The 16,699-nt window shown below is 41.3% G+C and overlaps 2 protein-coding genes across 11 annotated transcripts in view; one reads left to right on the top strand and one right to left on the bottom strand.

The window, feature by feature from the left end:
• ago4 (argonaute RISC component 4) overlaps positions 1-7,580 on the bottom strand; it is a 32,374-nt gene extending 24,794 nt beyond the window's left edge. For 5 of the 7 annotated variants that reach the window (XM_061759328.1, XM_061759321.1, XM_061759322.1 and 2 more), the window contains exon 1: positions 1,694-1,892. Coding sequence is in view for 4 of the 7 variants with exons in the window: in XM_061759321.1 (XP_061615305.1) it covers positions 1,694-1,712 (19 nt within the window). In the remaining 3 variants the exon portion in view is untranslated. Of the gene's footprint in view, positions 1-1,693; positions 1,893-2,765; positions 2,834-5,819; positions 6,103-6,899; positions 7,044-7,447 lie in introns of those variants that run through there. The other 2 variants (XM_061759327.1, XM_061759325.1) reach the window with 2 other exon arrangements.
• On the top strand, positions 4,116-15,590 carry LOC133470683 (claspin). Of its 4 annotated transcripts, none has more exons than XM_061759320.1 (24): positions 4,118-4,420; positions 5,028-5,145; positions 5,407-5,783; positions 5,991-6,131; positions 6,225-6,281; positions 6,362-6,434; positions 6,507-6,609; positions 6,754-7,316; positions 7,422-7,610; positions 8,364-8,518; positions 8,601-8,785; positions 9,358-9,407; positions 9,503-9,699; positions 10,242-10,788; positions 10,911-10,959; positions 11,098-11,167; positions 11,270-11,403; positions 11,555-11,716; positions 12,522-12,643; positions 12,750-12,880; positions 13,248-13,368; positions 13,788-13,858; positions 14,329-14,490; positions 15,184-15,590. In XM_061759320.1, the coding sequence occupies exons 1-24, from the start codon at positions 4,388-4,390 to the stop codon at positions 15,307-15,309; spliced, it is 3,936 nt and encodes a 1,311-aa protein (XP_061615304.1). In that variant the 5' UTR covers positions 4,118-4,387; the 3' UTR covers positions 15,310-15,590. The 4 variants fall into 4 exon arrangements, 3 of the variants coding, with proteins under 3 accessions (XP_061615304.1, XP_061615303.1, XP_061615302.1); XM_061759319.1 differs by having other exon boundaries at positions 4,119-4,420; positions 9,500-9,699; positions 11,101-11,167; XM_061759318.1 differs by having other exon boundaries at positions 4,119-4,420; positions 9,500-9,699.
• The last annotated feature ends 1,109 nt before the right edge of the window (positions 15,591-16,699 follow it).

The following is a 16,699-nucleotide window of genomic DNA, read 5'->3' as shown; positions in this document are numbered from 1 at the left end:
CAGCTGGCCGCTCCACCAATACATTGTGTTTTACAAAAAAACTATATTTATGATTGCATTTATACCTACCTAGAGTCTGTTGCTGAAATGCTCATGTGCAGTCTGTGAAGGGATGATCAATCATTGCTTGCATTGCCCATCAAAATATTTACTCTTATCTTCTCCTCTCTTTGCAGCAATCTGCTTCTTGACAAGCATGCCATGTTTTTGTGGTTCAATAAAAAGTCAAATAGAAAAGCATACTGTATGTGGCGCCTCAAAACCGAATACAGGGTTGCAGCTCTTCCACTCCAGTTGATCAGTAGATATGTGGTACTCAAATGGCTTGGTGTCTTAGGGAGAAGCCAACTTATTTTTTCACGATGGTCAACTTGAGCTGCGCTCTGCCGTGTCGCTTGGTGTGCGGCGGACCTAAGGCTAGTTTGCTGAAATTGCAAAAATGCATACCTCGTTTGATTAAAATTTGGTGAAAATCTGCATAATAGTCGAGGTAAACAACTAGCACTTCTAAAAAAAACTTAAGCTACCATGGTGTGCAGACACACACACACACACACACACCTGTGGATACTTGCACAATTGCAATTGATTTTTTCTCTAACATTCACTTGCACCTTCCACATAACCATTTGTTACTTTATTTCCACTGCAAAAAAAAAAAAAAAAAAAAGCACACAGATGCATTACTGTAATGACCCCCCTCTCTTCTTCGCTTGTGGGTGATCCAACAATGGTTTAGAAAATCTTGTTATGCTCTCCACAAAGCGTCCAATTGCTCACTCAGTCCAAAGGCAGTCCGTCACAAACAAGAGGAAGGGTGTGTTTATAAAAAAAATAATAATAATAAACGCGCTGCTCGTAATTGTTATCGCCTAGTGTTGAGGCTTCCTTCAGACAACTGCACAGCCGGGAAGTGGCTTTGTTATCATATAGCAGATGAGTAATATGGAGCATGCCTACAGCCGTGTGATGGTTAAAAGCGCCATCCAACCATTCCCGCTGTGCTCTCACAGGCGCATGGCTACTGGCCATGCCAGGAGCCAGACGCAACAACACGACCAATAAACTCTCTTATCGAATCGCCACCGACTCGTTAGAACATCTTCATTTTCTGTTTCCAACCTTCCCTTTCCCCCACCCCGCCGCCCCCGACGGAGGCAGTCCGGAGAGCAAGCACACTGTCCTGATGGCGATCGCTCAAAATTCAAACGGCTCGAGATATATTGGCGTGAAAATATGTGGCACAATTTGCTTTACATCGACCAGATCGCCTGGTGTCACTGTACAAAAATGTCGTTTTTGGTCGAAATAAAGAAACGTGTAAACATCAACGTGAAGATATTACGACGCGGAAGGAAGGAGGAAGGAAGGAATGAGGTCCTAGTTAAATCCCCACTCACACAATACCAGCTCCGTCACGACGAGCCGTGCGTGCCTCACATAAATACAAGCACACGGGCATGTCTGCAGAACACATTAAATACACACGCGCACACAGTCGACGTAGGAGAAAAGAATTTCACTCCACGTCAATAACGTCACGCTGAGCGACACATGGGGTGGGCCTCTGTTTGTTTTCCGTCGAGGCCTCAGTGCAGCCGCGGCCCCCAGTGAAGCCGCACACCTGAGCACAAGAGTCACATGCGGGGCTCTTTCTGCTTAACGCCCGCCTCTCAGTTGTCTAATATCTTACCGGGTCCGAGCGCTTCCATTGCCGAGGCCTCTCTCTCCGACTCTGTCCCGGCCTGGCGGCTCCGTACCGACGCTGAAATTGGGGGCGGTATCGCGAAGCTTAAAGTGGCTAATTTAAGAAAAATGGAATAAAAGACAGCGAGGTGTGCTGTTGACTGGGCTGGCTGACCCGAGCTACTGATACAGCCGCTTGTGGCGCTGGGGATTTGTAACTGCGCATGCGTGAGTGGGAAGCGGTCTGTCGCGATGTGCGCATGCGCGATCAAATCAAGGCGCTCATAAAACTTTGTGACGCCAGTAAACACTAACTGCAAATCTATGAATATAAATATGAACGTCGTAATTTTAGGGTAGATTTATCTTCATAAGTCAATATATGAAGTGAAGATATTGAGCTGATTCAGAATCATCTTTATAAGCCAAGTATGTTAAAACAACGATTTTGTGTTGGAGTCACTCTTGCACTTTTCACAATAAAGACACTATAACCAAATACTGAATACATTTAGGACCAGTGGTGGGTAGTAATGAGCAACATTTACTCCGCTACATCTATTCCAGTAACCACTTAGATTACTTATCACAGTAGTTTTAATGCAACATACTAATACTGATAATAATGTGCAACTCTTGAGTGTGAGCCATTAAGGGCGGGGCCTGGTTATTAGAGGTTGTGACGTCACAAAATATGGACGCGCAAGGGGACATTTCAGCGTGTCGAGTTACTAGGTGTGAGTTGTAGCTGATAGCAACTCTTGCATGAATGTGTATTATGTTACCACTCACGGAAATAAAGTGACTGAAGTCAATCAGGGCATTCCAATATTTTTTTTTTTTTTTTAAAGAAATACACCATTACATTGAGCTACTTTCCAATCGCTCTTTGTATTTTTATCTGGATATTTATTATTACTTGCACAATCTATTTTGGTTTGTAAGAGAGACTTGTATCACTTGATTCTGTTTCACCAATCCAAAGTAACTACTACAGACGTTTGACTGAAACACACATACTGAAGCAATTTCTTCAAAGTGACTTTTTAATGTAAAAATTGGCAGAAGTCTATATTTACCTTACAGATGGGCCTCAGCTTATCCAAACCCAAGCGAGGAGATGTGTTATTTAAAATGGATGGATGGACTGCAAAAAAAAAAAAACAGCAATGTCATGCGCTGTCATTGGTGTCTGCCTAAAATATTGTCATTTCAGCCTACAAGAACTCCACTTGGTTATTTTAAGTTATTTTAATATCATTTATTTTGGCTAAATATGCTCTGTTCATTTTATTCCATAAAAACAAATATTTCTTTTGTGATATTGTTGAGAGATATTTGAATTTTCATATTCCTTGTTCATATTTGAATCTGTTTGACATTCATGTGCTCTTTAAAAAAAATCAGAAGTTACTCACCAGTTACTCAGTATGTGAGTAGTTCTTTTGACTGAATACTTACTGTACTTACTCAAGCAATCATTTGGAGGACTACGTTTTACATTTACTTAAGTCGTATTATTCGAAAGTAACTTGACTAAGATTTTTGGCTACTCCACACGGCTTTGTTTAGGACATGTTCAAAAATTTACATTCAACCATTAGCAATATAAAGTGCAGTAAATTGAAGTGAGTGACAGAACTACAATGATGAATACAGTACAGTAAGAATGACACAACAGTGCTACTAGTACTACTAGTGACGTTATCAAATTCTACCAGTTGACATTTAACGCTTCACTATGGCAGATGTCAACAAGTGCACAGTTTTGTCATAGTAACATGTAGTTGTTTTAGTAGTGCACCCTTGTCATTTACTCTACTAGTGTGCAGAAATGTCATTCAGCTTTTGTAAACTGGCTCCTCTGTCTGAGTGGAAGAAGCGCACGTCAGTGTGGCTCTGCTTTCCCACATGCGAGGGTATTACAGTATCTAGGTTTACTGCAAAAACTCATAAAAACAATTGCTGTAAACTGTATATATTATTGTATTAGTTTTAAAATCAGAAGGAGACTAGTGTGTTAAAGTACTGCGCAATTTTTTTTTTAAAGGTCTTTGTTAAAAAAATGCTTGCAACATTTTGATTTGCTATACTGGGTCACATTAAATGGTGTGGCAAGGGGCCAGATCTGGTCCTCGGGGCTTGAGTTTGACACATTTGTTTATTTTTACTGCTGTATTCTTAGCACACAAATTTAAGCACTGTTAGACATGCTGATTTATTATTCTATAATATATTATTAACGGACCTTTAAAGTGTTGTATTTACTATTGTGTCTCGTTATTTAAAAAAAACAAAACTCCCATGAATAATAACGCGCCTCTCGTCCGCCCGCCGGAAAGGTTTTGTAATATAAATCACACGTACACCAGTGTCGGTAAAATGTAGGCGGGACATATGTGTCTTACAAACCAATAGAAATGCGATACGTAATCGATTGACACCTCGGTGACGAAAACTGCGGGCCAGCTGTCACGGCGCGCGAAAGATCCAAATTTCTCCTCCGCGGATCAGGCGGGAGGACCAGAGGGCAGCGAGCTAAACGCTATCTCATTGCACCTTCAATGACTGAATTAGACGTTGCCGTTCAGGCATTAACTTTTTGGACGCCTTCTGTGCTTGCCACGAGTTGACGAGACTTTCTATTTAGCACCATTGGTTTCTTTGTTAACCAAGCGTCGAGTACTAAGTGGGCAACGATATGAGCCTGGTCCTTTCTCAACAACAGATGACCGTGAGTAAATACTTTTTAACTCGAAGACATTTTAGCCTATTGTGTAATAAAGCAGAATGTATTCACTCCTGTGGCATAAAGTTCGACTGTCATGATCAGCATTTCTTTACTATTGTTAGCTTTAGCCAGTTAGCGAGTTGGGTATCGCTAGCTTGATTGCATCGGCCTGTTCTTTCAATAAGAGCCTCGAAATTGAGCAATGTTGAAGAGCACTCGTGATGAAATTCCCTGTTAATGTATTGTTCTGAGCCCCCCTTCCCCAAATCTGGTTTTCAGGTTTCAGGTTTTCTTTCCACTTTGTGATACCATCTCCAGCTAACGTATGTGCTCATTGTTTGGCTTGCTGCAAGGCGCCACTCGTCCTTAAAAAAGTGCTAGAAAGGCTTGCATGCCAAATGCCTGTATAAGTCAAGCTGTAGCTGAACGTATTTCTTAAATTAATTTTAGTGACCTTTTTACTACTAGTTGTTTAGGTCCCGACGAATGAGATCGACTTACTAATTTGATTTCATAATGCTTCCTTCACCTCTAGATACCCTGAACATTTCATTTGCAATGCATTTTTGCCTGTGAATGGTCTTTGATTGCAATGTGTGGTTCTACCCAGGCTGAAGGTCTCCTGGCCCTGGCTCCCACAGTAACTCAGAGCGATTCGGACAGTGGAATGGGCTCTCCAGCAGAGAAGAAAGTGCAGGAGACAGCCAACAATAGAGAGGAGCATCCAGGTGAAGTTGCGTGACAATAGTGGTTGATTGAGCCAAAGACGGGACAAAGTGGTATACGTTTGTGTGAATTAGGGCCATGAATGTCTCGAATAAGAGCCATTGTGTCACATTTACAGTTTTGTGCATTTATTGGGTGTTTGTTGCATTACACTATTCGGCAAGAGTGAATGTTGTTTGCGTAATACTAACTATGCTTATTTACACTCTTTATTATGTAGTATTTTTGGGCTGAGCCTTTTTCCCTTTTGTTTTTTCTTTCAGATTCTGACGAGGAAGAAGACATTAAAATTCGCAGAAAGCCGCGCCGTAATGCAATCAGAGACAGTGACAGCGAAGAGGAGGAGGCGACCGTGGAAGAAGCATTAGTATTGGCTGCTTCTAGTGGAGAGGAGATGGAAACGGATAAGAAACAAGAGGTTCAAAAGATTAGGAGACGGATTTCTGCTCTCACTGATGACGAAGACAGCGAACCTGAGCAAGAGGACAATGAGCAGCAACAGGACACGAAGAAGTGTCCAAAAACAACAAAAGACCAGAAAAAGAGGGAGAAGAGCCAGAGGCACCGAGACAAAAAGGAGAAGTGTAGTAAAACAGTAGAAAAATTGAAGCAGAAAGATAGATTCTCAGACCTGAATGAAGTGAGTGATTTTGGAATCCAATGTAGTTATTCTTACATCTGTAATGCACATGGCTCCCACATCCCCCCTTTAGGGTTCCTTCAATCAGCTTTTGCAAAATCCTGCTGACAAAATTGAGCAAACTTCCCCAATTATCTGTAGAGAGAGGAAAGACTACTTTAGTTGTTAGTACATCACGTGGATAACGACAAACTGCTTTGTGTCCAGGATACGCCTCTCCCCGGTACTATGAATGACAGCGGCTGCCTGTTGGGTGACACAGATCTCTTTGACGCTGGTATCGATGAGGAGGAGGAGTCACTGGATTCCATTCGCGCAGCTGTCAAACAAAAGATGAAAGAGCACAAGGTACATACTGTAGAGTCAAGCATTACTGTCATATTTAAAGTAATTCTTAACATATCTAGGCCTTAATGTGATCATTTTCAAATATTGATGCAGGAACCTTTTTTGGATGACGAAGAGGAAGGTGATCAAGCACAAAAGCCCAAGCGTGTAGTAAGCATTGCTAATCACTTGGAAATGTAAGCACAATTAAACAACATGTGAGTTTGACATGCTGCTATGTGTGCTTTCAGGAGAGAAAAGCTGCTCAAGCAAGTAAAGAGGCGATGAAGCAGCTCCACAGTGAGTCTCAGAGGCTAGTCAGAGGTCAGTTTATACACACACACACACACAGACACTGTATATGTCATTAATCAGTGTGAGGTCTGTCTAATGTAGAGTCCGATCTTGGCCTGCCATACCACATCCCGGAGCCAAAGACTATCAGCCAGTTCTTTAAGAAGAGAGCCAGGCCCGAGGGCCCTGCCATGTCGCTCTTAAAGTAAATATAAACTTATGCATATGTCAGGTTAGCTTGTTTAGTCTATTGATGGCCAGCTACCACCTCAGCATGACCAGTTGCATTTTCGTTTTCACATTTTCTGTTGTAATAACTTAACAAAAAAACTCAATCTTTGCCTTTTAGATCTAGACAGTATTCTGCAGTAATGTTGGATAAACCGACGCCACCACTACCTCCAGCCAACCCCATCAGTGAAGCCCAGCAGCCGCCTGCAGAGCAGGACTCTGCTCCCACTCTACACGATACACTCTCTCAATTTAAACCGTTACCTGAGCCTGCCGCCACATCGTCGCCGCAGCAGGAGAGCCTGAGTCAGACACGAGAGGCCGCTGCTGAGAGCTTAGAACCCGACCGGGATTCTGCTCCTATGCTTTATCTCTCAGAGAGTTTGCAGGAGTCGATTACAGCAGATTCTTCAGTGAAAGAAGAACAGGCTGTTACCAAACAAACTGAAGCTCTATGTAATGTCCAGCAAGCAGAGGATGGACCCACAGCGAAGGTTGAGCCTCCAGCTACATCTTGTATTGATCCTGTGTCTGCCGAGCATACCGCTCAGACGGCCACCAAGCCCAAAAAGGATAAATTAGCCCGATTGAAGGAGCTTGGACTGGAGCCCCCACCTGTTGCTAAATTGTGCGCCAGTGCAGGAGCTTTTGTACTGCTTGAACCAGCATCACACAATAAAGGTCCGTCATGCGTTTAAAAACTTTACATAAGATTACATAACTGTGTCAGCTGTCACTACTCTTCCATTGTGTGTGTGTGTGTGTTTCTCTCTCTCGTTCAACCAGGTGTTGAGGCTCTGAAGGAGCGGTACCTTCGTCACATCCATGCTCCGGTCCGACCGCAAGGAGAGCGTGCGCTGCAGATCAACATCGTCCGTAAAGACACCACCCCCTCTGGCAAGGAGGAGTTGCATGCCGAGTCTTTTACTGTCATTGTTAAAGAAGGACAAGAGGAGCCCGTGCCAACCAAACCTGGTATGACACCAAACTTGGACATCATGCACATCTTAAAGTGGACGTTCATCGCGGGGGATGTTCCAGACGCACCCGCGATATGTGAAAATCCTCTTATTATTAATTTTTAAAAAAAAAGTATTTCTTAGCACCTGTTCTCACTCTTTCTCTGTCACGAAATGGGGGGCTATTGTGTAACATCAGTTGAAGGAAAAGATTAAAGACTCACTTGCACAGTTCTCCAAATCTGAGGCAAAGCGTGCTTGCTTCAAGCTGTTTACACAGTATGTTACTCCCAGTTGACGTTCATTTAAAACTGGCACATAAGACAAAAAAGAACGAAGCGTATATATAAAATTCATAATTCAACCAAACCATATAATTTCAAACCTTCAGACAGCCTGTACTTTAACACACACACAGAATAGCAACACATACAAACTGAGCATCCAACACTACTCACAGGCATATATTCTCTCTGCCCTGTGGGAACGACTGTCACTGTTGAGTACTACAGTATTAGTTGGGGACCTTCCCTGCCTCTTCTTCTTGCTGTTAATCATTCATTATTAATTCCAGTAGACCTCAGTGGCTGCCTGGCATGTTGCGACACAACTCTAAAGCCGAACTTAATTTATATACTAAAGAAACACACGCAAAAACAACCGGTTAAAAATCTGTAAAATGGCGTGGCGAGGGTTCACACTTTCATTATTTTTGGAGCCAGCGTGGTCCTTTTTAAAAAAAAAAAAAAATAGTTGCCTGTTTTCCCAGGAGAGAAACTGTTGACCCTGAAGCAGCGACTGCAGCTCGCCATGGCACGGCGGAGACAGGAGGAACGGGTGCGCAAGGCCGAGTTGAATCGCCTCGATAATGAAGACTGCGACGAGGAAGAGGAGGAGGCAGAAATGACAGATGAGGACGAAGAGGTAGGAGGTTTTCTTGTTACCCTGGCTAAAATGTGTTTTCCCCGCTAATATATATATATATATATTTTTAAATATATCACAGGGTGTTGATGACTTATTGGGAGGCAACGATGAAGATGATGCTGAAGAAGAGGAGGATGGCAGCGTAGTCCAGAGTATCCGAAGTCTTTCTCCTGTGGCACTGAATTGCCCGTCAGTAACACCGGACCTAATTAACACTGATGGAACACTCATACTGTTCCCTGGCAACTCCTGCTCTCGCACTGGGTAAGTTGGTTTTACATTTGTAATTCACATGCGCAGTAACTTCACACTGTATGAGTACTGTATATACCGGGGGTCCTCGGTTTACGATAATCTCGATTTCCAGGTTATGAAATAGTTTGCACAGTGGCATAATAATACATCGATAGATGGAACAAAACGATACATTCAGTTAACTGTCGTACTTGCTGTTTTTCATTTGATTACTTTATATTTACACAACAACAGTTTTTCATACAACTATTTGCTGTCCTTATGACTCTAGTGTGTCAGAGTGAATTAATGACACATAAACACTACAGCGCAGCATGAGAATACATTGTCACGTGGCACAAGAACACGTGCTCAGTTACCACCGTGCTAGCTGTTTGATATTTATTTGTTTTATTTCAAATGGAGAAGTTTTTCATCTAAATATTTGTACTGTAATTATGACTTTAGCGATAGACTGGCGCGCTCCAGTATACGTCGCCACAGAACTCTGGATCCTCTGTTTACACTTTACAGTATATCCATATTTGTTGAATGTACTGGTCTCTGTTTACACCTTCAAATGCTTTGTTTCTATTTTTAAGTGATGGTGGAAGAAGATCTGGTGCTGGACAATACGGTGCTAGTAAACTGGGTAAGCTTATCCAATTTCAAAACTTATTATTAATACATTTCTTTCTCCTAATGTCTGAGGTTTAACCCAAATGTTCATGCCCTTGTCTCCAGAAGAGGATGACTCGCTGTCCCTAATGAAGGACAACAGCCACAACAGCAGCTTTGAGCTGGCCGGATCCATGATCACTTCTTACCAACCGGTCAGCCATCAGCGTACAGGAAGAGGCGCTTCCAACTCCAACTCCAACTCCCTGTTCCGCTCACCTTCTCCGTGCCTCTTCAGGCCCAGTATCCTCAGCTCTGCTTCCAAGGTGGGACGCAAAAATGAAATTCAGGCCCATTTATGTCTGCCAGATGTTATACAGGGTGTTGCTAAATGTTTTACATCATTTGAAATATGAATATCTGAATAACTGTAGGTCCCAGGCAAGAACAATTAAATAGGCTTTGTGTTTAAATCAATCAATCAATCAATATTCAAACAGATATGGGTTTTATAAGTAATTCCACAAAACTTCACAATTCTTAACATGCACACTTCCTGTGACTTGATGCTTATTTTTTTATCCCCTTCCTCTGTCCAAATCTGCTTTTCAGTTGGTGTATTTTTATTGAATTTCCTTCAATGCACACTGCACAATCTTGTTTAACTATGGTGGAACATTTTCTAACACTTTACCAACGTTTATTGAGCCAAAACACACATTTTACATTAGAAAAAAAAATAATAATCTCACGACACATCACCAAATAAAAGTTACAAAAATGTACCTTTGCCAGCCAAAACTGTAATTCTGATTTGTGTCATAAACAATTTGCGCTTATCTGAATTAATTGCGTCTCTTTGTGACAGAGCTCTGGTAAACTGTCCGAGCCCTCGCTCTCGCTGTGCCTACCGGTTGAGGACTCCCAAGATTTGTATGCCCCTCCCTCCCCAGTGGACTCTGAGCCCTTAGGTGAAGTAGTTACTGGACCAAGCGCCCTGGGCGGAGACTCTCAAGGTCGCTTCTCTCTAGAAGACTATGCTCACTCGCAGTTACTTGACGCGGATGGCTTCCTCAATGTGGGTCCACGACCCGGTGCCGTCCACTCCCACAAGAGAAAGTTGATCCTAGACAGTCTGGACGAAAACGCAATGGACGCCAACATGGGGGAGCTTTTAGGGTTGTGCTCTGGTGTTTTCGGGATGGCGCAGAGCGGCTGCAGAGGCGAAGCGGCACCAGCCGCTGGTGAAACGCAGGCGGAGGAACTTCTCGGACTATGCTCAGGAGCGTTTCCAGCAACACAAGCCGCAGAGCAATCGCAGACCGATGAGAGTAAGGAGCAAGAGCAGGATGAAGACACTGGAAACACCTTGGATCAACTACTTGGCCTGTGTTCTGGCAAATTTCCAAGCTCAGGTACCCTCCTTTCATATAATATATAAATATTCCTGCCCTCACGTCATTATCATTGTGGTAATATAATGTGCTGAGCACTTGTTAAGTGTCTCACTGATAAAGTTGCTGTTTTGTGTTTTTAGGGTCTTCCCACATGGGTTCACCAGCACAAGATGTGTCAGCACAAGACAGGTCATTATTTCTTGCCTTATTTTTAGACTGTAAAAATGTGTCTTTAATTATTCAGCCTTAAGAAAGCTGTTGCAAATAAAGAACATTATGTAAGAATATTTACTGCTCTTCTGGGATTTTCATGGTGACTTCTCTCAGTAGTAAAAAGACACCACAGGATGACGATGAAGAGGAAGAGGACTGTGAGTTTCGGCTTCTGTCTGACGTGGTATGTGACAGCGAGCATGTGTATCCAAAAAAGAGAGCCAAAAATGCAATATTGTTTGAGATTCCATTCAAATAACAGGACAAATATGGATTTGGATTATAGGAAGACGAAGACTGTGATGAGGAGGATGACGAAGCCGATAGTGGTGAAGAAGACGAAGAAGAGAATGATGAGGTCGAAAAGGAGGAGATGAATGCAGTGTTTGCACAAAATCTTGTTCGGAAGAAAAAGAAGATGTAAGTGAAGAATCAAGCTGAGGTTCCATGCATATTTAAATAAACATCCCTCCACTTGTGATTATTTATTGTTATTATTTTACATGAATATACATTTTGGGCGAAGACTCCCAAAATTGCTGGTGCTTACCTGAATCCTTTCCTTTCGCAGACGCCTTACCGACTACGTGGACTCCGAAGCGGAACTGTCAGGCAGTGACGAGGGCAGTGGCGATGAAGACGACGAAGGAGGGAGCGAGTATGAGGAAGAGGAGCTTCTGGAGGATCTTCCCTCTGATGAAGAGCTACATGACCAGGTCAACAAGATCCACATGTGAGTAAAATGCACAAGTCCGTCTATGTAGTGAGTGTCAGTGGATGTGCTGCTGTAAGGGGAAACATTTAGTGCCCTCTACAGTTTTGATGCATAATCTACTTCTAAACCACTGTGGTGAATAGAAGTCGATAATGTTTAACTTTTTTTAAACCCCTTTTATTATATTGTGTGTCAAATTAACTCATTAAAAAAAAAAAAAAATTCAAATTTTATTTTGAACATAAGAAAAAAAACACTTAACAACAGACTTTTTTTTTTTAGTTTATTTGTATGGAAAATGTGTGGATGGAGAGAAATTAGTAATTAGTTTGTTAGTCAAAATCATAATATACCATGTGCTTGCAAATTAACATTTGTATTCTGTATAATTTGATATGTTGTATGTTATATTTTATATACGATAATAAAAGAAGAATAGAATAAAATGAGGCCAGCAGAAGAAGTTATGTCCCACAATGATGACATTAAAAAAAGACATTTTGATTTTTCAAACTAAATGGGTCAATTTGACCCGCAACCTAACCAGAGGGTTAAGGGATAAATGGATTGTAAACCTAAAGACACTAAGCCCATGAATGTCATTGACAAGCACTGCAGACAGCTCATAGCACTACTAGTACTGTCCATTAGAAGTGATCTACCAATATTGTAGAAAACTATAGTAGGTGATCTGTGGCAAGGTTGCAATTACAGGGTTGCTTGTCTCCTTATTACAAGCTGGTGTACGATCCAAATTTAAAAGCTGCAATTGGAAGGTAAAATTAGTACATGTTGTTGCTTTAAAGTCCATTTGTCCTTACAGGAAGCAGATAATGGACGACGATAAACGACGTCTGAGGCTGTACCAGGAACGTTACCTCGCGGATGGCGATTTACATTCTGACGGTCCTGGAAGAGCTCGCCGCTTCCGCTGGAAAAATATAGGTTTGTTACAGGAAGGGTTCTTTTTTTTTTTTTTTTTTTTTTCTAACATTTAGTCAGACCTTTAATGAAATTATGAAAACATTCACATGGTGGTCATCCTTTCCAGATGATAACTTCAACACAGACAGGGGTGGAGCTGAGGGGGATGAGGAAAATGAGGATGATGATGACATAGATCAGATTGAGATCCAGAAAAGGAAGGATAGACTGGAGAGGGAACAGTGGCTCAGAGAACAGGTAGGCTTTAAAATGCTGTTAATAGGTGCTCCTCTGTTGACGACAGGGTGATATCGGAATGTGCCCTAGTTTATCACAAACCCATATTAATGCACTGGTAAAGTCATACTTAGAGCAAATATTTGTGAAAGAAAAACAATTCTAGGCCACAAATCTAAAATAATCAAATGGAATAACAGTAAGTACGGTGGCTGAAGTTGTGAGCGTGCTTTCTTGTGCCGTGCGACCACATTCTGACCCCCCCACCCGCTTGTAACCTTGAAATGTTGGGACTATCGTAAACTGCTGTCCCCTTTTATTACACTTATTTTGTAAAACCCTCTACTTTGTGTTCATATTATTGCTCTATTCCCCTGCATTTCTTCAGTCCCAACAGAAAGCCAAGAAAGTGGCGGATTTAGATGAGGAGGATGAGAATATTGGGGAGGAAGATAGTCAGTTTATGAAGTTGGCCAAGAAGTTGACTGCTAAGACTCTACAGAAGAAAGGTTAGTTTGTTACCAAAGCTCATTACAGTGGTACCTTGACTTACAAGACCCTAATTACTAGTCGGTTCAATTTTTCTGCTTTGCGTTACACATTTGCATGGAGCATTTTTCCTCATTAAATGTATTGTATTTTTCTTTATTATATTCCAACAACCTATTAATTGGCCGATAAATTAAAAAATGTATAATGAATAAAATAACTTATTCTTTTGGTCCTTTCACGCTTACAATAATAAAGATATGAATTACAAATTAAAGTTTTAAGTCCAAGTACCACTGTATTTTAACTAATCTTGTCCTTAGCTAACAGACAGAATTGGATGGCCTTTGAATCTGATGTTTAAATATACTGTACAGAAGTTTGGCAAGACTAATGTAGTTTTTGATGAGTTACTAATATCTGCCGATTTACAAACTAGAGCTTCCTGTAGCGCCGCCGCCGCCACACAAGACATCATCAACCCTCAATCCCTTCCTGCGACCCTCACAGGTATGAGAAAGTAGCAGTTATATATTGAACTCCATTTTATTTCCTTATTTCCTGACTGCCTGTCCTTCTTTTGGCTTAAAGTTTGAAGTAGTGTACATCTTCACTGCTTTGTATTTTAGAAGTGGTTCTAAAAGTGTGTCCCTCTCATGTAGGTAAAATACTGTTGCACTGGTCACCCAAAGTGACCAGTGAGTTTGTGTGTTGAACTTAATGGGCTTTTTGCCTTGGTGGAGGTTTGCACTTCAAACATACAGTATAGACAACAAGCATTCACACTAACATGCATGTTTTTGGAATGTGGGAGGAAGCCCTACAATACCCACGCAAGCATTGGGAGAAGTTGCTTAGAACCCAGGGCTGTGAGGCAGTTGTGCCAACCATTAGTGTCCAAATGCAATTTTAGTTGCACTGCATATTTTTTGGGATGTGTTCACTGTCAGATAATAAGAATCTTTTGTGTGTCCGTGTAGGTTAAAAGAGGTTCCCTGCTGAGTCAACCTCAGTCTGTCCTTACCAAATTGGCGTCCATATCTGAGGGAAACCCGCTGGCACCCAGAAACAGTCGAGGATTCCTCTTTCAGACGTTATCTCCAGAGAAGGGCGGCTCAACTAGGGATGCCTCCCAGAATCACGTGAGTAAACGCAAAGGCTCTCAACAAAATGTCGTGTCTTATTGTTTGCCATAGAGGCACAGACAGGGAAACTGGAGATTTGTTTTGACGATTAAAAAGAGCCAAACGGTCCCGAGTGTGCATGTGTACTGTATAATATCAACTATGTGAAGAGGTTCTTATTTATAAGACACTGTTCAATCAATGTGACGCGCAAAATCATATCTTAAACGTGGTGACTTGCTATTTTGGAGCATCACATGACTCATACTACACACACAGCTTTTCAGTGCCCACTCCATTCCTTAAGCCAGACCACCGAGCATTTGCATTATTGTACAATGTATACTGTCATATTTGTTGCAATAACTTATTTGTTTGGTTGGTAAAAATGTTTTTCGCAAAATCTCAATTTGCTAATTGAGCAGTTGTAAATAATTTTAAAAAGTAAAATATAAAATTTACACATGTACAGTATATTAAAAAAAAAAAAAAAGGTGCAGATATAATTCCATAGCATGTTAAAACCTCATGATAGAAAATTGGAAATTGATTTTGTACTTTTTCAAGCAATAATTTGAGCTTGATTAGTAAACTCAAGCAATCTAACATTCTGCTGCTGGATGGCGCCAAAGCCCGCATGAATGTGCACATTTGCTGTGTAACAGAGGTTTGCCTTTTCTCCAAATGAAAGACTTGTGTTTTGATCGACAGACGGCGAAGAAGAGGAGGAACACGGGAGCAGTAACCCCAGCAGCCAAGAGAGTCTGCAGGCAGGACACGACTGCGGGACACGCTAAGGGACCCCAGAGAAGCATTTTTAGCTTCTTGGAGCACTGAATTGGGAACACAGTGCTGATGAGTATTAACAGTGTCCATGAGCCAACTTGTCGTTTGTTGAGCTGTTTTCTACAGCTCGTGTTTGAATTTTAAAATCCGTGTTGCGTTAGACTGGTAGCCAGCTAATTGTACAATTTGACTTTTGTTTTCTTTTTTAGGCTGGTTGTTGCCTGTCCATTGAGTTTTATTATGTAAATAGAGATGATTAGTTTTTTTTAAGTCTAAATTGTTGGGTTTTGTATAATGTATTTTACATGTAAATAAAATTATATTTTAAGACATTTCTGGAATTGCCCTTTGTCTTTGACCTTCACTTAGTTTTAATCTCAAAAGTACTCTTCAGCATTTGCACACAACCCAGTACAAAATACCAATTGTGCCAAACACGATCTGACTGGTTGAGAATTTGGGTACGCCATGGACTGGTCACCAACAAAGCACATAGACAAACAACCGTTAACGTGACGCACATTCACACCTAAAGATAATTTAGTTTTAATAGATAATTTTAAAGTCAAATGGGTCTACTTGGAATGTTTTTATTTAGGCTCATTTACAATATTATAGAATCTTCTAGACAGCTGACTTTTTTTCTTCTTGCTGTTTGAATCTTTAATTGCAGTTTGGAAGGCTAATGTTTTAAGTCGCTAATAATAGGTAGACATTATAACAAGGCCCTTTCATCTCACCACCTCATTAGTTTCCATGGTGATTAGGAGACACGTGTCCTGGGGTTAGGATGCCACGCAGGGGGGACTCATTTTGCATCATTAGGGGGCATTGCTAAGGGGATCTTGTTTTTTTTAAATGTTTATATATGTTTTTATTCACCTGTAATGTTTTTCCAGACAGGAATTATCAGTATATTGAAATATGAAAAGGGACAGTCCAGATATATCATTATTTAGCCATTACTGTGGAATTAATGGACATAGGGATGATTCCAAATCCTAGGGGCCTTTTTTTGTGGGGTCAAGCAAGCCAATCTAATTAGATTTTAATAGGATCTTGAGACTTGTATTCCTTAAGTCATGTTCATGCTTTGCCTTTTTGATTCACTCCAACATGGATTTTCACAACTTTCTACCCCCCAAGAGGGTAAACTGTGAGGTCAAAGGCCGCAAAACTTAATACAAAACCTCCTTGAACTCTCATTTCACACAAGAGCGCGAAGGTTACGCGTTTTGGCATGGAGGTCCGAGCTTCTAAATATCTAGAGGACATGGATCCGCTTCTATTCTGATTATGAGGATAAGAGAGGACAGAGGGTGGAATAATTGAAGAGAAACAAAAGCCGCGGCACCCAAGGGTGTTTTTGCTGTGTGCCATGCAGCATCCACTTTAAGCATGTGAGATAAAAGTATAATTATAGTGCAAAACAAGCCATGCT

This window comes from Phyllopteryx taeniolatus, chromosome 21, assembly GCF_024500385.1.
Source record: "Phyllopteryx taeniolatus isolate TA_2022b chromosome 21, UOR_Ptae_1.2, whole genome shotgun sequence".
In the NCBI taxonomy this organism is placed as follows: Eukaryota; Metazoa; Chordata; class Actinopteri; order Syngnathiformes; family Syngnathidae; genus Phyllopteryx; species Phyllopteryx taeniolatus.
The sequence above is the reverse complement of the archived record's forward strand: the minus strand, read 5'-3'. Positions and strand labels throughout refer to the sequence as shown.